This window comes from Bacillus rossius, chromosome 2 (genome assembly GCF_032445375.1).
Source record: "Bacillus rossius redtenbacheri isolate Brsri chromosome 2, Brsri_v3, whole genome shotgun sequence".
NCBI lineage: Eukaryota > Metazoa > Arthropoda > Insecta > Phasmatodea > Bacillidae > Bacillus > Bacillus rossius.
Genome location: NC_086331.1, coordinates 24,030,163 through 24,051,470, shown reverse-complemented (window position 1 = coordinate 24,051,470; position 21,308 = coordinate 24,030,163). Strand labels below are relative to the sequence as shown.

Genomic DNA, 21,308 nt, shown 5'->3' with positions numbered 1-21,308 from the left:
GTTTGAATGATTTAAGGCTAAGATCCTGAGTTTCTTGCGAGCGGGCAAAGACACGCGTAGTTATCTTTGTCCTCAACAGAGCGCACTAGCAGTACGGTTGAACGATGTAGCGACGCGCGGAAAAAAGAAGGGGGGTGGGAAAGAGGACGCTGTTCTCAGAATTCTTATCGCCCAGCGGGGTGTCATGTTTACGACTGGTTCTCGGAGAGGGGGGTGGGGGAAGGGTGTACTCTTCCTCGGCGAGCATTAGATTTCCAATCCCTTTGCCATTCTGTCCCTTTCCATACACCCATCCAAGACTACTCGATCCTCAACAAAGCGCAAGAGAATAAATATTACTATTTTTGGTACATTTCAGTTAGAAACCCGTACGTAACCGAGTGCAACCCAAGGTAATTATAATAAATATTAATTTGGTGCACTACACATATACGATATAAAATTGTATGTTTTACTGCGGTAATTATGTGGCCAAAACTATCAGATTTGGTCTCTTTTGCAAGAACGCTCGTTCACAGCTAACCACTACATTCAAATAAGTTGGCCAGTAATGTAGTTTTCCTGCCCCCGTAAAAAAAAAAAAAAAATAATTTTTAACTGTGTACTACAAAGGTTTTGCGCTCCTACAAATTTTATTTCTTTACACATTTTGTCACAGGTGTGTGCGTATGTGTATTACACAAACAGTTGAACATTGACCATCTAATAGCATGACGTTATGTTGCAAAGCGGTATTATTTGCTATATTTGATATCTCGTTAGGACTGTATTTTTCTGTGCAACTTTATATACAGGCGAACTTTTTATACTATTGGAGAATATTTTGTAGCTGAATATCCGTCTTAAAAATATTGCAGGTTACTGCATTAATTTTAGTGTTTTAAATGTATTATGTTTTTAAGTATGAATACATGAGGCTAGAGCTAGAAAAATGTTTGGATTGTTTACTTTTTTTAGCTGACCTGCAGCTTGTTGCTTTTGATTACACTTCCTTTTTTTATATGTGATGTTTAAAAACAATGTTATTAGTAAATGTCCTGGCATTCGTACTTCTTGTAAAAAACATAATCATATTTTCGAAAAATAAGCTATCATTTAGTAATTTATTATTGCAATATAAATACTTGTTTATGCCAGTCGCGTCTGGCGAAATGAGGAGCTCCTTCATGCTATCCCTACTGGTGACGTCAAGCATCACTGGTAGTTCATCTTTTATGTATGAACTGGAAGTCAAAGAGGCTCGAAATAAACATCAGTTGTAACTAATAATAATAATAATTTAATTCTGAAAGGGCCACATAATCGAAGAATCGCCTTCTCTACGCAATGAAACGTGTTGGAAGTAAAATATCTAAGGAGTAGGCTACACGTCATAGGTTGTATAAGAATATTTCAGAGGGAGCTAACCAAAGGATATTTTATCAAGCATACAGATAAAGTGATATTTTAAGAGTAGTGATTCCTCCCCCCCCCCCCCCCCCCAACATCACCCACAAACTGACGGATTTATTGACACATCCGTACATAAAAAAACACTGCTCCAGAATCTGCACCTGAATCGTCTTAGTGGGGAAAAGGTGTACATAAATTACGATCACTGACTGAGGTTATACAGAAGGTAATCAACCAGAGTAAGTGATTAGGAGCAAGGACAACTAATGCAATAAATATGCCATTGATATAATTTAATGATAATTTTTACTCGCGTTTTAGAAGTTGATATTGCGGAATAGCAAATTAAAATTTTAAAATATTGTAACAATGAAAAATTGTGAACCAATAAATATTTTTTGCTGAGTGTATAATTTGATTATGTCTTAAGACAAATGGAAATTAGATATCATGAGTACAAAATATTTGTAAGTAATAAAAATTTATATAATAAAATACTTACATTGATACAAAATACAAATATTTTTCTTAGATATACAAGTATAACTACAATTCATTTTCGGCCAACGAACATATAGTTATGCCTTGGGCCCTGATAATAAATAATACCTACATAATTACATTTTCACTTTTCACCAAAAGTACATGAGGTACAAAAGTCAACAAATCTTAAAACACAATAAAAATATACCCGTTATACATTATATTTTAATACAAACACCAATACAATACTAATTTTAATCGAACATTTTTTGGAAGTATGCATAATTATATTAAAATTTAATCAGAAAGTAATGCAGTTACATGTTTACAACCTTGCGTACTTCACTTGCCTTTGACGAATCCGGATATGTTCAATGTTTAGCCAGCCGAAAAGGATGTTTAGATTATATTTTTAAACGCATGTGAAATTAGTTCTTCATCGCTTTCACGTGAATTTACGGCATCTTACATTATTATTGTACTTTTGTTTTGTAGTAACGATCGGTAGGCTAAATATGTAGGGGAAGGGGGGGGGCAAGATGGGGTCGTGAGGCAAGATGGGGCAGGTGTTTATTTGTCTGCATGGTGCTGCCATCTTACGGGAAAGGATTTAATATCGAAGAGCAAGTCACGCTGGCTCGGCGTACAAGATTTTAGTAAGCTTGGAGTATTTAGTTGTGTTCGGTGGCCATTTTATTGTATCTCACTGTTTTGATCTTATTTTAATTGGTTTTGGCAAGGCCAACAGGTAAGCCACGATTTAAAATGTTATATTTCTTGGCTTGTATTGAATAACATTGTGTTTGAGGTATTTAATACTGTAACCGTGGAACTGACTAAAAAAGCTGTAAAGTTATTATACTTCTTTTAAGTATTATGCTACAGTTGAGGCAAGATGGGGACGTCCCCATCTTGCCCCTTAACATTGCTCCCATCTTGCTCCTTAAAAGCTCCTAAATATTGTCATGCCAAGAGTAATGCTTTTGATAAGTTGTAGTTATATTATAGGTTTAAAAACCATACCTGCTCGTTTGTAATAGTCTAGTAAAAACCAATTTTTTTTAACTATTAGGACAGCTGTATGACCAATACCAAATTACTCCAGACAGAGTGTACAACTGCGATGAAACAAGTGTGTCATCAGTGCCAAAGTGAAGATCGAAAATCATCTCTTCGAAAGGATGAAAACAAGTTGGAGCTCTAAAATCGGCAGAGAGAGGACAAACAGTAACTGTAGAACTTTATGTCCGTGCACCAGGCGTTTACATGCCACCGATGATATTTCCTCGACAGAGAATGAAAGACGAACTGTTGGATGGGTCTGCACCTGGAACTTGGGCCGAATGTCATCCATCAGGCTGGATGCAGTCCGACATTTTTGTAAGGTGGTTCAAGCGGTTTATGCAATTTACTAACGCCTCCAAAAATAATCGTGTTTTATTACTGTTTGACGGCCATTCTACACAAACAAAAAATCTTGAACTAATTGATCTAGCAAGAGTAAACGGGGTTATCCTCCTCTGTTTCCCGCCGCACTGCACACATCGTTTCCAGCCACTGGACGTTACATTCATGAAGCCACTCAGCACATATTATGAAGTTGCAGTAACCATTGGTTGCGATGCCACCCAGGGCGTGTTGTCACAATGTATCAGATAGCCAGCTTGTTTGGAAGTGCTATTCTACGAGAAGCCACAATGACGACAGCCATCAATGGTTTCGAAACCACGGGAATATGGCCAATACACCCTGAGGTCTTTCAGGATAGTGATTTCTTGCCTTCCGAAACAACTGACAGACCAGCGCCTAGTGTCGTTGAAGGAGCCAGCATACCAGAATCTTCGGGTTCTCAAGTATGGAAGGATAATTCTGTTCCTAGTTGTTCGTCCAAAACTACTGACAGAATGATGCCTGATAATGTCACTGAAAAAGATAGCATACCAGAGTCCTCGAATCCTGTAGTAAACAAGAATTGCATATTTCCTAGCTGTTCGTTCTCCACTGTACAAAATAACACTGGTGCATTGAGTCGAGTATCCCCAAAAGATACAATGCCGTTTCCCCATTTCGGCAAAGAAAGGAACAATTATAGTGATCGGCGCCGTGGGAAAACTGTTATTTTAACTGAATCGCCATATATAAATGACCTGAAAGCTCAAACTGGGAAACGTGCTGTTTCTTGCAAAAACAAGCTGAACCTAGAGCACAGAATGATGACAACAAAGAAGAGTAGGCCCACCCAAAGAGAAAAAGGACAAAGGTTCTGAAGTGAAAGAAACTGACGATGCTAAGTGTATTTTTGTGGTCATTTGTTTTCTGAATCAACGGAAGCGTGGGTTAAGTGTATAGAATGTCAAGGGTGGGCTCACTGTGCATGTGCTGGAGAAGACGATGAGGACGAAGACACTGCTTATGTATGTGACATGTGTAAATAATGGCACCCCATCTTGCCCCAAGTTATGCCCCATCTTGCCCCATGTATGGGGCAAGATGGGGTGTTATTGTGAGATCGTAAATGTTTTGCCATTGTTTTCAGTGAGTAATCTGTAACTATCATTTTAGTTTACAAAGATAGCCTGACATTTTGTGCACCTGTAGAAATATTTGTCGCCATATTAGCAACAACCATTATTTTTTTAAGGCAATTTCTTCTTAGCGTCCCCATCTTGCCCCCCCTTCCCCTACATGTGTTTGTTGAAACTTCATTTTAAACATCCATAAAATAATTTTGTCAATTTATTTATTGATGCCAGTAAAATACAAAATAAATTATATTTATTTTACGACCTCTTAAATTATTTAAATGATATATAAAATATGACCAAAAATTTTTCAAATGAAGACGTATTTTCAACTGGAAGTACGCGAGAATTACAGATATTCATTTACTTGCGTATTGCATAGCATACTTCACGTCAATTTCTGACAGCCTTGCGAAGTCACTTCCAAAGTATCTACAAGTATATTCTTCAGGCGAATTCGGACACGGCATTATAATCTTTAATTATATCTAGAAGACGTGTTCTTACATTTGCTTGGAGTTTTAAATTATTTTTTTGAAATAATAAAGGCAACTTTAAAGTTTAACTCCATTGCAGAAACACTTACGCATATGTTTGGTGGTTCTCTGCAAGTGTATTTTGTGTTTTATTCTACTTCGATAATGAAGTCAATCTGAATTTATTGCCTTTTTTTCCAGATTTTTTTATACATTAGATGTATATAAATATAAAAATTTATGTAACAGGATGAATCTTAAATGGTTTGAACAGTTATCTGTAATGACTTAGTTGGTTTGTTCATTAAAAGCCTTTCTTTTTTACTGTTCAAGTTGGATTCCTTTATAACTCAAAAAAAAAAAGATCACGTAACTAAAAAAATAAATAAAAGAGCAAACTTCTGTTCGTATAAAGGTGTTAATTTTATGAAAATAATGTAATACAATTTGTTCTCTAGATAAGTAGATTTAGAAGTAAGACTTCATATTTCAGTCGTTACCATGGTACGACTTCCGGAAAAGTTTGACATATATATATATATATATATATATATATATATATATATATATATATATATATATATATATATATATATATATATATATATATATTACAGAAGGTACCGGAGCTTGCAGGTTGCGCAGAAAGGAATTGTATTGTTTGTGAGAGTTCTCTGTTGGCAGTTACACCTATGATATATGTTTGATGTTCTGTTTCCAACTCATCGTTAAAACAAAATTTTACAGACTGATTATTATCCTTTGATTTAAAATCTAAGTTATTTACAGTGTTTAAAATATTCTTTCTTGCGTTTAAGAATATTTCTTGTTGTTTGTATGATGTTTGAGTTACCCGCAAAGATAATGAGATAGTAATTTTATACTGCTTCTTTCGCGATTTTTTTAATTTTAGTCTTGACAATAGGGAATGAATTATTCAGGCTGTGCTAAATAGATAGATTATGCTTTATGTCATTTTTGTGCATTTTATAGTATTCCTAGTTTAGTTAATTTATCCAAAAATATATTTATACAGTCAAGAGCTTAGATGCTTTATAAAAAAAACTCAAGTGATTCATAATCAGTTGCCATGTATAGATATATTTTGTAGAAAATAATCAGTATATGTTTTACTGCTTAGAGTTGATATAAAACCATGTATAAAATTTGAAAGTATTTTGTACTTTTCATACTTAAAATTATCATACAATGTTCAAATATTTTTCGATATAAGTAAGGACACATGTATTTAGCGAATACATCTCGTGTCAGGCTATTTCACACATAACTGTAGCTTTTTTCTTAGAGGTTTGGCGAATTGCGGACGTGCAGCAGTACGGTAACTACGTCCTCATTGGCCCCGTCAAGTGCGGGAAAACAGCCTTCACCGACCACAGCCAATAATTACAAGAAAAATCTACAGTGTTTTGTAAAATACCTTGACACGAAATGTATTCGAGAAATACAGGTGTCCCTAGATATAAGACGTAATTGCTCTCTGACGATAATTTTCTTTACTGGTATTATCACCTTTCTTATGCAGGAGAATAGTTTTTGTAGTCTTGTGATACAAATTCTGAAAGAATTCCAATAATGGAATATGTGTTTATTATAATTAATGGAGAAGTGTATATACTATTAGCAAATGGATCATTAAAAATGTGAAAAGAAATTATAAAAAAATACAAATTAGTCTACTGCACATAAATCACAGATTTTAAAAAGCCAAAATTACTATAACATTCAAAATATTACAGAGCGTGCCAAGTAGAAAACACGGACGCATGTTGTTGTCTAAATGAAATAAATAAAATACAAGTCTGCGGCTATAAATACCAAAGAAATAAAATGTTTCATAAATATTCAACGCTTGTAAGGGTACAACCATTCATTAAACTGATAGGACATATTTTTTCTAGTACATCATACTGATTCCTAACCAGACACACACACACACACACACACACACACACACACACACACACACACACACACACATATATATATAAATAATTTGTGTTACACTTCAATTAATTTGGCCATGAATTAAACCTGATAAATAAACAATGCAAACAAGCGAAACTCTACAGAGTATCGTCAAATAAAACCTGGGCCAGAAGTAAATCAATATTTTAGTGCTCAATACAATTCGAAGGAAATGGAAGATTTTTTGTAGTATTATAAATGATCATACAAGGATTGCTGATTTGGTTTTGTATTAATTTTGAGGATAAAACTACCCCGAAAATATTGAATAAATTTTTCAGTTAAGCTGCATATAAACTGAACTGGTTTGCTAGCTGTCTTGCCATCGCAAACATGACAATGAGTCTGATTGGCCATGTTGGTGACAGTCACGATTTTCAAGGCTGTCTCCCGATATTATATAATATGTGTTTTATTTTTATACAAAATGAAGCACGAATATGTTTTATATTTCTTGTGTGAGATACCAGTTGCAAAGACTTTGCAGTTTGATTTTATGGGTAGTGAATCAGTGGTATAAAATAACTTCATTTATTTTTTCTCGATAACATCTTTTTGACATTAGTATAATTTAATCACTCGCCAAGCAGAGAACCTTATTTTTTGTAGTCACGAAAAAAATTGTTTGTATTCAATATCAGCTAATAACTTACTATTGCTTGTCATCAAATACATTTACAGTACTGTTCAATTTGTACAAGCATGAGAAGTAAACAATAATTTCTGCAACAACGTTCTTCCGAAAGAAGGTATACACCGATTTTAAAGGTGCGTGCATATTTCTTAATTTTATTTTTTTTAGTAATTAGAAAATAAAAATCGGTACTTTTCCAAATTTACTCATTGAGGCTGCAACCCAAATTTCAAGTTTCCAGCCATTTTGGTAGTGGGTTGGAATTTGTATAGGCCAGTATGTGAGCGAGTGAATTACTTTTTGCATATTCGAGCAATTCAAAATTTAGGCAATAAAGTTTAATTATAACAATTTCACGTAAGCTAGAAAGCTCAAAGGCTGGTAAAACAATAGAATTTTATTTCATATAATTCTAGATCAATTTCATATAAGTATAACACACCCATTTAAACACATTTTATATACATAATGATTTTACTTCAGCAAGTTCTTCGGTTTCTTGTAACACAAATAAAATTACCTAAAAAAAATTACTGGACATACTTAAATTGTTTTTAGATTGTAATATTTGCCAAATAATTTAAATAAATCTAACTGCAAATGTAAGAACACAATATAAAGGTCTTTAAAATTGTATTTTGGAAAATTACCTGAATGTTTATTTGCTAAAAGTCCTAATTTCATTTGTTCAAAAGTATTTATATGTATACATATGCGTGCGTGTGTGTGCGCACTTGGAACTTATGTTTCTTTGATCATTTATAGTTTCAAATAATGTAGCGGAAGTTAAATTGAAAAATATATACCTAATTCTTTATGGCCAATATTTGTTTAAAAACATAATTTTACATGACCCCAGAAAAAAAAAAAGAATCGCCACTGCCTTGTAATTGTGTTTCTAACGAACTTGTGTAACTAACGTAAATGTTTAACTGCTCAAGGTTAGTGATACAATAAATGCTTGGGTAGTGAAAAATCTATTGTTAAAAACCAAAGGTAATTTTAAACGACAGCATCGAGAGATTGGCCCTAATTTTTGTATCGTTATATACATAACTAAATCATTACGGGAGGAAGTTGCCATAGGCGGCTGGTCCTTCATTTACTATTTATTTTTAAACATCTCTATTAAGTTGCAATACTAACTATTAATATTTTGATCATAACTCATTTATGTAACATTACACCCAGAGGTATAGCCCATTCTACCAGAGCTAAAGTCGAGGTACAAATATAATCAAAGAAACATAATTAAATAAATATAACTAAAGAAATATAATTAAATAAATTGATAGAAAATCATTGTCATTTTGCAAATAAATTTTTTTACAATAATTGAAATATTCTAATAAAATTTTAAATATTATTTATTTGTCTTGAATGTACGATTCTTGGATAGAAGTATAAATAATAATTTAAATTGATTTTGGAAGTTATATTATTATATGAAACCATTTTGCTATTATTGTAATACACCGTGATTGCAGGATTCATTCATGTGCTAAGGTAAAGAGTCATATCAAAATACATAATGAAGTCACTAAGATAATATGTGAAATAATGTTGTAATAAAATGTAATGTGCGACGTTCACGTAGATGCCCGTAAACGAAACAGGTTAGATATTATAATCATATTTAGCACTTTAGTATTTCCAAAATAAGTTTTTTTTAAGACGCCCAACTATTATAATAAATCTCTATCTACTAAAATAATTTAGAAATTGTAGTTAGATTATTTTAAATAAAAAATATACTATGAATAAATTTGTCACGACAAGTGAAGCATATTAATAATAATTTACATCACTGAAAAGCTGACAAATATATCTATATAAATTGTCGACAACGTGAGACGGTTTTCAATTCATTGATTACTATTGCTGATACTAGTGTTGGGTTTTGACCGTTTCGAAGCGATAATATTCCCGCCTGAACTCCTGCGATATTAGAGCCATCTAGTGAGTAAACTCGGAACTAATCGGAGCTCTAGCGGCAAACTGTTGAACTCGTTCCTTTCATCAGCGGCAAGTGACAGTTAAATCACAGCATTTAATACTCAGATTATTTAAATTCTGTACGTTGTATTAAAACAATTACTAGACAGAATTGTTCATTGTACCTCCTTTAAGTTGTGTGCAAAGTAACAGCCGTGTACCGTTAAAATATATACCTAATATTTAGTTTTGAAAATTTCAAAATTAAAATTAAATAAGAAAGCATTTTTTGAAAAAATTTTTATCGTCATATTTACAAAATTCAAAGTTTTATTTACAATTCTGCTTAGTATGTATTTTTTATCTACTACGATATTCATGGGAGAAATAATTTTCTTGGAGGCTGCAAAACTAAGGATCTTAGCCTTAACTGACCTCTGCTATTACTACTGGGTCTGACGAGCCAATGACCCCACTCTCTGATCTATTCTCCAAATACGACAAAATATCTGTTTCGAGCACACGTGGAGCGGACTCGTCCGATTCAGCATTTTTCTCGCATGGCTGCAACAAAAATTAGACGTTAGTATACAATAAATATGAAACACTAGAATTTTTACTTTTATTATTAACAGACTTCATTGAATTTTACATGCAAAGCGCTTGTTATACGTAGTGGTCATTCCAGAAGCTTGTTAACGGAAACTAATTATTTTTACATGACAATTCCATTAAATATGCTATTTGCTTTTTTAACTAATGTAAATTGCGGTCAAAATCGGTTTTAACCTCCTCCCCCTTTTTTTTCTTCAGTCAAATTCAATTATTAAGACACAAACCATCAGGCCGAAACACCTAGACCGCAAGTATCACAGAGATAACTTCAGGCTGTGAGTGATGGGAAGACACAGTGACATAGTGTTAAATGTACCGTGTTTTCTCGCATAATCATCGCACATTTTATTCTAAAATCAAGTTTGAAAAGTAGTGGTGCGACTATAATGTGTGAAAAAAAATTTTTGTTAGGTAAAGTTATTCATTAAAACAAAACCAATTTATGGAAAGTACGTTTATTTAAAAAATGTGAAGTATACAAGGGCACACCAAACAATTTATATTAATAATTCATTAAACAAAAACCTTTCGTCAACTTTAAATATAAAAAACCAAACTGTAACACGAACGCAGGCTACTTGAATCTGTGACGTGTACCAACGCGTAAATATTACACATTTACCATGAAAGAATGCGGGTCATCAAATGTAGTTAACTGGGCTCTCGATAGAGAGCACGCATTGCATGCAATTGGCGAGATATTGATATTCAACTACATGCGCGCGCTCTATACGGGAAGGAACATAATCAAACACGAATGATGCCAACTAGCGCTGGCTTCATGTTCACAAGCGGTACACTGCGGCGACGCAAACAATCAGATAAAGGAAATAACGTTTAAAAATCTTTAAAAGAAAATTTACACGTCAGACAACTTCGTATTTCCGTTAATTAAATAAGTAAGTACAGTAGAATCTTGTTATAGCCAGCACGGTAATAGCGAGAACACTGCTATAACGAGGTATTTTTGAGGTATTTACGGCGTGATCGCTTGAAGCGTGCTTTGGTTATTTGTCTGCTTTAATTCCACCCCTCTCGCTCGCCACTAGACATCTTGCCGTTGACGCCTGTCACATTCTTCAGCCTTGCAGTCGCCACCTAAGTGCGTGGCTTTAAAAATAGTGAAGCGCCCGCCGCGCTTCTGTGACGTCATCTCCGTGCCGCAGCCTTCCTTTCCTTCTCCCCTCTTAACCCCTCTCCGCCTCAAGGTGCCAATTTCCCCTTCCCTTTCTTTCCCCCTAGCCTCTCCTCAATTGTAGCGACTGCAACGCCATCTAGCGAATAGTATAAATGAGCGCGTATAACTTTTAATTGTCTATTTCGTGGGTCTCTCTTGGTGGAAGCAGGTCGTCTCTGGCCCGGTCGAGGGGCAGCTCGTCTAGGTAAAATTCTTCAGGAGACGGAGTTAGTGTGTGCACACGATGGCCGTGCGAGTAACGTAAATATTAAATATGCTTGCCAGCCTTGATTTTCATGTAGCCATCCCTTTTGACTTTGACCTTCACTTAATTTATTTTTCTTTGTGCTGGAAGCATTTGCTTACTCCCTCCTGCATGTGGTTTTGATTTTAGTTGCTGCGCGACTTGCATTGTCGGCAGTGGACTCTTAACTTATTTCAACGGCATCCAGACCACGCTTTGATTGCTTTTGGTTTAGAAGTAAGCACGTTAAGTGCCCGATGCCGCCCTTGTATTTGTTTTTTCATAAGAGCTTTCAGCTCCGTATGACGTAATTTTACGCATCGTTTTGCCTCGATTTTGCCCTCTTTCTTTTCCTCCCAGCTGTACCCCCGACCTGCGCTACTCTGCTCTTTAGGCAGATTATAGTGATAAATCCGTTTGTATTGTTTGTTTCGGTGCACCATGGCCGTCTCCGTGAGCTGGGTTTACCAGTTGCACAAGACCGATTTGGCGCTGCATCTCGAGGAAAATGGTCTGCCCTTGGCGAACACCGATACCGTCGCCGAGATGAGGGCGCGTTTGGTTGACTACCTGCGTAAATCCGCAGGAGCCGCATCTGAAGTCACGACCAGGCAGCCCCCAGCTGATGTGAGTCCTTCCTCGTCCTCATTTAACGTAAAACTTTTTTTTGCCGCCCTTAAAACCATCCCGTTCCTGGGTGGAAGTGATCCCAGGCAGATCTTAGATTTTGTGATTAAGGCTGAGAGCCTGCATAAATTAAATTTAGTTCCACTTGAGGCTTTTTTGAAAGCACTCTTAAGTAAAGTTACGGACATCCATGTACCTCTGTTAAATGAGGCCATTGCTCAGGGTACGAGCTTTGATAAGTTTAAAAAATCACTGGTATGTTCAGTGTGTCCGCCTAGGGTTCTAGATGCCTGTAAGAGGGAGCTAGTGTGGCGCTTCCAAAACCCAGATGAAACCATTATGGAATATGTCACGTCGGTTACCGCGTACGCGGGAGCCTTAGAGCTGGGTACCCCGGAAGAGGAGTTTGTCCAACTTATTTTGGGTAATTTGGCCCCCGTGGTGTGGCAGAACTGCTCGATGCTCGCTCCTCCCACCTCGCTCGCAAGCCTACGGACTTGGGCGGGCGAAGTGGAAAGTCGCCTTGTTTCTCTTGCTAAGTATCAAGCTGAGTTCCCGGCAAAGCGCCCCAGCTCGGTGAAAAATGACTCTCGTTTTGACGGACGTATTTTTACGTCGCAGTCCGCCCCCCCCGTTCTCACTCCCCGTAGCCCGAAACTCCGTGACGTGGCAGACACCTCCACGCCTCGTGCGTTTGACAGCCTGCCTCGCGGCGAGCGTTCTGCCCATTTCACGCCTGGGCCCGAGGCGCGGGCCGCAGCTCGCGCGGCCATGAGTTTACCGCCTGAGGTAACCGCGCCCGTGGGCTCGCGGTCCGCAACCTTGACCCAGTCACGGCAGCTAGTGACCTTGGACACCCGCCGCGGAGCCGGCAGGTGTGCCAATTGTAGCGCCTTTGGACACGTCACGTATGAGTGTACTGTTCCGCGGTTGGAAATAAATCAACGTAGATGTTTTCGGTGTAAGGCAGTGGGACATTATAGGAGCGACTGCACGGGAACTGAGAGACAGCCTCGTGCGGAAAACTAATCTGGACGGGACGGAAAAGAGGTCGTATCCGTCGGCTACTCAAAAAATCCTCTGAACCCACTCATTTACATTTCCTCCCAATTAAAATTCAGAAACATTTATTTCCAGCCTTAGTCGATACCGGTGCTACCCGGTCTGTTATTAGTGAAAAATGTTTCATCACATTAGTGCAGTTGTACCCTCAACTTTCACAACGAGTTGTATCGGATGATTCCGTAAGGAATATCGTTGTCGCTAACGGGCAAGGCATACGCACATGTAAATCTATTATAATTCATTTTAAAATCCATGGATTTTCCTGGAGTTGGCCGTTTGTCGTTGTCCCCGGGATTTTGCCGAATCTAATCCTTGGCTTAGATTTTTTGGGCAAATCACGCTGTCGACTCAGTCCCGCCAACCATGAATTGCAATTTGATTTCGCTCCTGCTGTAAAAATTCGTTTGCGTCATGAGGTCCGCGAACCCATAGTTATGAGTTGCAATGATTCCGATAACGCGATGCGCGATCAAGCCATCGCCGCTCTCGTGCGGGAGTTTCCTGACGTGATAACACGTAAGATCGGCAGATGTGACATCTTGCCTTTTCGTTTTCATGTTACCGACGAAGTGCCCGTTTTTGCCAAATATTTGAAGGTTTCTCCCCCTAAGCTGCAGGCCATGCGCGCCATTATCGACAGATTACTCGCTGCCGGCGTCGTTACCCCTTCGACATCCGAGTTTTGCACCCCTACTTTTTTGGTTGCTAAGAAGGGGGGCTCTGAGTGGCGCCTTGTGCATAACTTTAAACCTCTCAACAAGAAGGTAATTCATCCAGTTTGGCCAATACCGACGGTAGAGAGCGCCTTACAACACTTGGGTAAAGCAAAAATATTTTCCATCATCGACCTCAACGACAGTTACCATCAATGCTTGCTTGATCCCGCCTGTAGAAAATACACTGCCTTTTCAACCCCTTTTGGCCACTACGAATTCAACAGAATTCCGATGGGTGTAAGTTTCGGGAGCGAAGCCATGAGCCGTGTTCTGGACCATGTGCTAAGCGACCTTAAATACAAATTTGTTTTTAACTATATCGACGACATAATTGTATATAGTAATTCACTTTCAGAACATCTTGATCACCTTAAGCAAGTCTTGGCACGTCTGAGAAACGCGCATCTTACTGTTAATCCACATAAAATTTCCTTGGCACAAGACTCAGTAAAATTTTTAGGCTATGTAATTTCAGAAGGGAAACTTCACATGGATCCGGATAAGGTCGCCCCCGTGGCTACTTTTCCGCGTCCAAAGACTTTGAAGGGAATTCAAAAATTTCTCGGCATGCTGGGGTATTATGCGCGTTTTATCCCAGATTTTGCCACGATTTGCGCGCCGTTGAATCGGTTGCGAAAGAAAAACGCTGCTTTTGTTTGGGGTGAGGAACAGGAAACGGCCTTTCAATCTCTAAGAAAATGTTTGTGTTCCGCCCCCGTGTTAATTCTCCCCGACTTCAATAAACGTTTTGCCCTGCAGGTTGATGCTTCCTCAGTAGCCCTTGGAGCCGTCCTCGGACACATGGAGAACGGAAAATTGAGACCAATTGCTTTCGCAAGTCGAACCCTCTCAGAGTCAGAGCGCCGCTTGGGCACCTATGAGAAGGAGGCCCTTGCGTGCCTTTTCGGACTCGAAAAATTCGAGTGTTACTTGGATTGTAGAGAGTTCGACCTGTATACAGACAACCAGGCCTTAAGTTGGCTGTGCAATCATCCCTCGCAGCTCGGGAAGCTTGGGCGTTGGATACTGCGGTTGTCAAAATTCCGATTTGTAATCCATCACCTAAGAGGTGCGGAGAACGTTGTGGCCGACAGTTTATCTAGAATGTTCAACCCGGATGATTTTGAAATTGATAACCCTTCCCCCCCGGATGCGGTTGAGTTTATTTCGGTGTGCAAAATCTTCCCCGAATCCTTCATAAACCTGAAAGCCTGCCAGCAGGATGATCCTGCATGTATTCGAATCCGGAACGATTTGCAATGTGGAATGGCCTTACCCTTTGCCGAGAAGGATGGGTTGTTAGTGTATGCTGGCCCGTCAGGACGAGCTCAGAAAGTTGTCGTCCCTGAAAAACTTAAGGGTATGATTATCACATATTTCCATGCCTCACTTGTGGGTGGGCACATGGGAATAGATAAAACATACCGTAAAATTGCCCAACATTTTTTCTGGCCAGAAGTGCGTCAAGACGTGCGCGATTTTGTACGCGCCTGTATTGACTGTCAGCTATCAAAGCCCCCACACAATGCTAAAGTAGGGCTTTACTGTGCCGACGCTCCCGTCGCCCCTTGGCAGGTTCTGCATATTGATATTTTCGGACCGCTGACGCGATCAAAAAAGGGCAACGTATGCGTATTAGTAATTCTAGATATTTTTACTAAATTTGTTGTTTTAACCCCCCTTAAAAACATGAAGGCGTCGTCCATAGTAAAAGTTCTTAAGGAACAGGTGTTTAAAATCTTAGGCCCGCCGTGTATTGTAGTATCAGACAACGCTAAATACTTTCAGTCGAACTTATACAAAAATTTCTTGTTTGAATTTTCTGTAAAGCCGGTGTACAGTTCACCGTATTTTCCACAGGGAAATATGAGTGAGAGAACCAACAAGGTTCTCAAGGGAATTTTCACTTCGTTCTACCGCGCCGACCAGACTCTCTGGGACGCCGATCTTGAACTTTTAAATATTGGTTTGAACGCAGCTCATCACAGTTCTACAGGGCATCCCCCCTCCGTGCCTTTCCTGGGGAGGGAACTTACCTTACTCTTGCTCAACCAGTGGGGGTTGCCACCTGTCGACTCTAGTTTGTCAAGTGTAGAGTTAGATCGTGTCTTGGAAGACGTTACTAAGAATTTAGCTAAGGCTAGGGAAAACGTGGCACGAAATTATGATGCAAAAAGGGCAGCCCATTCATTCGCTGTTGGCGACGTTGTGCTCTGCCGCTCTTACGTTTTGCCCTCATTAGCGGCTAGCCTAAACGTCAAACTTTTGCCGCCCTATGACGGGCCGTTTTTGATTACTAAGTTTTTAGCAGCTAACACTGTTCAGTTACAGCTAATGAGCAATAAACGTAAGTGGCGTAAGGCACACGTAACACAGCTAAAGCGTTTCATTCAGTGATTTAATGCAACGTTTTGGCGGCTAGTGGAAGCCTTAAGATACTTAAGTTTTTTTTTTTTTTTTTTTTTTTTTTGGTGTGTGTATTACTACTTTAGGTATGTTTTCTAATTAGATTGTAGAATTGTTAGTAACAGGATACAGTGTTCAGTCGCAGTTCAGTTGATGATTACAGTTTCCTTCAAGCGCGCGCGCCTCCTTTCTACCCCTCCCTTGGGCTGTGCGCGGACAACTCTACGAGAAGCCTGCTACGTCTCTGCTTTGCCGCTGCCCCTCCGCCCCCTACGCCGCCAGCCCTTGACTGCTGCGGGGTGAGGAGACTGTTGGACGGCGTGGAGATCTGGTGACAGACTCTCCGCTGTTCGGACGCCACCGCCGCCGCGGTTCAGCTCTAGAGGTATTCTCGGCCCGCCAGAAGACGTCGGCGGGAAGGATGCTGCAGAGTTCCGATGTCCGCCACTTAGCGCTGAGTGGCTGAGACGAGGAAAAGCGCCGAGCGCTGCCTGAACCCCTTGCAACCTTGTACCGCCAGAATAGGTCACCTGATACGGCGCTTATCGTTTCTCTCTTTCACTTCAGAAAAAATGGAGGGGGACCTGTCAGCGACACGTCGGACGCGAGTCGCCTGTATTCTACTTGTGCAGCACCAAGGAGATCGCGGTCCCCTGTTGGAGCTGCCACCCGTCGCACCGCTGAAACGAACACGTTGCTGCCCCCCTCCAGCGGCACGATCCGGCTAGTTTCAAGTCATTTCTACATCGTCTGAATCAAGGCGTTCGCAAGATATAAGAAGTTGGCTCATGTCACAAACACTGAACTTCAACACGACTTTAAGCTCGGGCTCACAGGGCAGAAGACTTCGTAAGGGGTGGGGGTTGAAGCGCCCGCCGCGCTTCTGTGACGTCATCTCCGTGCCGCAGCCTTCCTTTCCTTCTCCCCTCTTAACCCCTCTCCGCCTCAAGGTGCCAATTTCCCCTTCCCTTTCTTTCCCCCTAGCCTCTCCTCAATTGTAGCGACTGCAACGCCATCTAGCGAATAGTATAAATGAGCGCGTATAACTTTTAATTGTCTATTTCGTGGGTCTCTCTTGGTGGAAGCAGGTCGTCTCTGGCCCGGTCGAGGGGCAGCTCGTCTAGGTAAAATTCTTCAGGAGACGGAGTTAGTGTGTGCACACGATGGCCGTGCGAGTAACGTAAATATTAAATATGCTTGCCAGCCTTGATTTTCATGTAGCCATCCCTTTTGACTTTGACCTTCACTTAATTTATTTTTCTTTGTGCTGGAAGCATTTGCTTACTCCCTCCTGCATGTGGTTTTGATTTTAGTTGCTGCGCGACTTGCATTGTCGGCAGTGGACTCTTAACTTATTTCAACGGCATCCAGACCACGCTTTGATTGCTTTTGGTTTAGAAGTAAGCACGTTAAGTGCCCGATGCCGCCCTTGTATTTGTTTTTTCATAAGAGCTTTCAGCTCCGTATGACGTAATTTTACGCATCGTTTTGCCTCGATTTTGCCCTCTTTCTTTTCCTCCCAGCTGTACCCCCGACCGGAGCCATTTGGTTAAGGCATACCCCCCGTGATCTAGCATATTTTGTTTGAGCACTTCTCTGTATTACGCTTACCTAGCCTTGGCAGTGAATGTCATCATGACGAGACCCACTGAAAATTGTAGCTGTAACAAACCATGTAACCGATCCCTCGCTTCTCTCTTGGGCTTGCATTTCTGTCCGCGGGACTACGCTCTCTATGAGTAATAGATATTTAATATGTTTTTTTCGAGGAGTGCACAATTAACGTTATATTAGGTGTTGGTTTATTTTGTAGTACATAATTCCTTGCCCCTACACGTGTTTGGACCGCTCGTATAGTCTGTATGTATATTGAGTCAGTTCCTAAAGTTGTTAACAGCAACGTACGTCTTGTGAATCACGTGTGTAATGACATAATGTTCACTATGATTTTGGTCTTCGCTCGCCTCCGGGCCGTAACGTAATGCGTACGCACGTATACTTGAATATTGGTTTCTCTCCTCTCTTATAGTGTGTGGTAACTGAGTCATAATTTCGCACAGAAAATGAGAAAATGTCTATCCCCATTGTCAGAGGCGACTGTTTTATACTGCATGATCCAGGGCATGCCTAGGAAATTCAACTTGTAATGGAGAGAGAGAAAGAATATTAACTTGTTGCTTGTTGCTTGTTGTTTCGTACGACTGTAAGAGATACGCAGTAGTAGTTTGTTTGTTGAATCAGAGTACATTGGGCACAAGGTTCACCCTAGTTTTTTCCATAAGTAAGGACTCAGTAAAGACATAAGGAGTGAAAATCATTGTGAAGGGAATAAACTTCATTAAATGTATGCTAATTTGTATTTGCTACGCACATGCCTCTAGCTGGCATCGAATCCGTTGACAGTGTATGTATATGTGTTAAGTTTGCGAAATTATAACGTTGTTGAGTGCGACTCATGTTCTTTATTTGTATTTATGATTTATCACTTTCTGCTTAACTGTCTTTTCTAGCAAAGACCCCACACACGATTTTCTTGTGCCCCCATACACTTCGCTTGCATGTGTAGGATAATCAGTAGGAGTGTTTGGTGGCGCATGGATGCACCCTGGTGGTATGCTTAACTGGATACCCCCACGCTGCAATAGAATCCCGTCCTTTCTTTCTTTTATCAAACTTCCGTTAGTTATGTGCCTGCGACTTCACAGTCACAGCATCACTGGCTGGCTTCAAGGCCAAGGTATGCTCGTGTCGAATAAACCAAGTCTTTGAATATAATATACATATACTTGTACACATTTCTTATTATTTCGAAAATAGACAAAATTTATTTTTTCCCACCATTAAACATAACAATGTGCACTTTTTTTTTTAATATAAATGCTCTTAATTAATTTGTTGCGACATTTTCATTAACGAATAATAACATTGTTTATAACTATGTTAGGCCAAAAAAGTCAGAGCCGTCTTTATACTTGTTGCTAATTGATCGCGTTAATAATACACAAATATTTATAAACTTGTTTGGAATTATTTCAGTCGTGACACGTTTACAAACACGTCACGTTATTTATTTTTATTTTACTATCTGACAAATAGCAGGCACTACCGTATTTATTACCGAATCGCTAGGACAGTTTTCTTGTAACTTTTGTTTCGGTCAGTTGTTGGGGTATCTGTCCGGGAAAGGGGTGGTGATGGTTTGAGTTTAATCCCAAATTTATTTTCTAAAAAAGTTGACAGGTTTCTTTAAATGAAAAAAGTATAGTTTTCCAGCGAGTATTTCGTTTGAGGCGTATTGCGTTGCCACACTCCTGCTTTTTTGTAAGGAATTAAATCGTCGCGCTACACTATCACCACCTGTTAGCAACATTCTGAACCAACATGGTCGCCAGCAGACAGCCCGCGTCGACAATAGATAGCAGGACAATGCAGCGTCGGCCGCGGGCCAAGTTGAGTAATCGATTGCGGGATGAGATGCTATACTTACGTGGCGTGGTAGGGTATTCTGGTTATTTTGACGCAATCGGTGATTGCATCCGTACTTGTGGGGTATCGTTTTTAAGAGAATTCACACATTTGCTCACAGAAATTAAGATTTCGTTAATAAAACCTGTTATTTTCCAATTATACAGGTTTAACTACAATTTTTATGCTATTTTTGGTTTATTTTTATTTTTTGAGGGCCAAAATTTGTCTAATTCGGTTATAGCGAGGACACAGTTATAGCGAGGATCAAACCCGGAACCGTGACAACTTGCTATAACGGGACTCTATTGTAGTAATGCCCGAATAAATATTAGATTTCTACTTTAAAATATATCGTTAAATACGGATAAGATAACTACACTGGTACACCATGACGACGAGGACAATCAGATAAAGATAATAATGTTTAAAAAGTCTTTAAAAGAAAATTTACAGGTCAGACAACTTCGCATTTCCGTTAATTAAATAAGTAAGTGGTAATTTCCAAATAAATATTAGATTTATACTTTAAAATACATCGTTTCATATGGATAAGACACCCACACAAAGCACTCTGCATCTAAGAGCGGGACCAAAAACATCATGCGACGTTTACGCGAAAAGTTTTTTTATCCCAATTTTGACGGCAAAAAATACAGTTGCGACGAGTATGCGAGTGCGACGATTATGCGATAAAAAAGAAGGTAAACAATGTCGTATAGAGGCACAACTAGCTCCTTACTTGTCCACTACGTAAAAACACACCCAGACATTCATTTAGTAATAATTTTTCTGAGGATGTCACACAAACTAAAGAAAATTATGAGTTTAGTATTTTAGCTTGTAACTACTTTAACTTTAGTTTTAAAATAGGCTTCACGTATTCTTGTTTTTGCTTCCAGTACTGCTGCAAGTCTGCTGAGCAATGTGCCTTCAACACTGAGCTCCGGCTGCTGGTAGCAGTCTGCAGAGACACGCTGGCCACTCCTACACCTCCAAACACAAGGCCATGACTTAAATTTAAAAGCTTAAGTGTTAAGCATTGTGTGGTTTGTAATATAGATTTCATACACAAGTGTGTTAGTCATTTGCCTAACTTAACTTAATGTACATATATTATGAATTGACTATTATTACGGTTCGAATGAGTATACTGACCGCTGCTATTACTACTGGTTCTGACGAGCCAATGACCCCACTCTCTGATCGATTCTGCGAACACGACAAAGTATCTGTTTCCAGCACACGTGGAGCGGACTCGACCGATTCAGCATTTTTCTCGCATGGCTGCAACAAAAATTAGACATTAGTTTACAATTAACTTTAAACACATTAATTTTTACTTTTATTATTAACAGACAATATTTATCTCCACATGAAAAGCACCTATGCCACGCAGTGGCCGATCCAGAAGCTTGTTAACAAAAACTAATGTTTTTCCCAGATAATTCTCTTAAAAATGATATTTGCTTTTATAACTAATGTAAATTGTGGTCAGAATTCGTTTTAACCCCACTCCACCCTTTTTTTCCTCAGTCAAATTCAATTATTTAGACACAAAACTT

The 21,308-nt window shown here is 39.0% G+C and overlaps 1 protein-coding gene across 9 annotated transcripts in view; it reads right to left on the bottom strand.

Moving 5' to 3' along the window:
* Positions 1-21,308, bottom strand: part of LOC134529175 (uncharacterized) — a 646,085-nt gene that overhangs the window by 21,623 nt on the left and 603,154 nt on the right. For 8 of the 9 annotated variants that reach the window (XM_063363010.1, XM_063363001.1, XM_063363007.1 and 5 more), the window contains 2 exons: positions 20,902-21,030; positions 9,864-9,992 (listed from right to left, as the gene is read on the bottom strand). In XM_063363010.1, coding sequence (XP_063219080.1) covers positions 9,864-9,992; positions 20,902-21,030 — 258 coding nt within the window. The remainder of the gene's footprint in view (positions 1-9,863; positions 9,993-20,901; positions 21,031-21,308) is intronic. The other variant, XM_063363008.1, reaches the window with a different exon arrangement.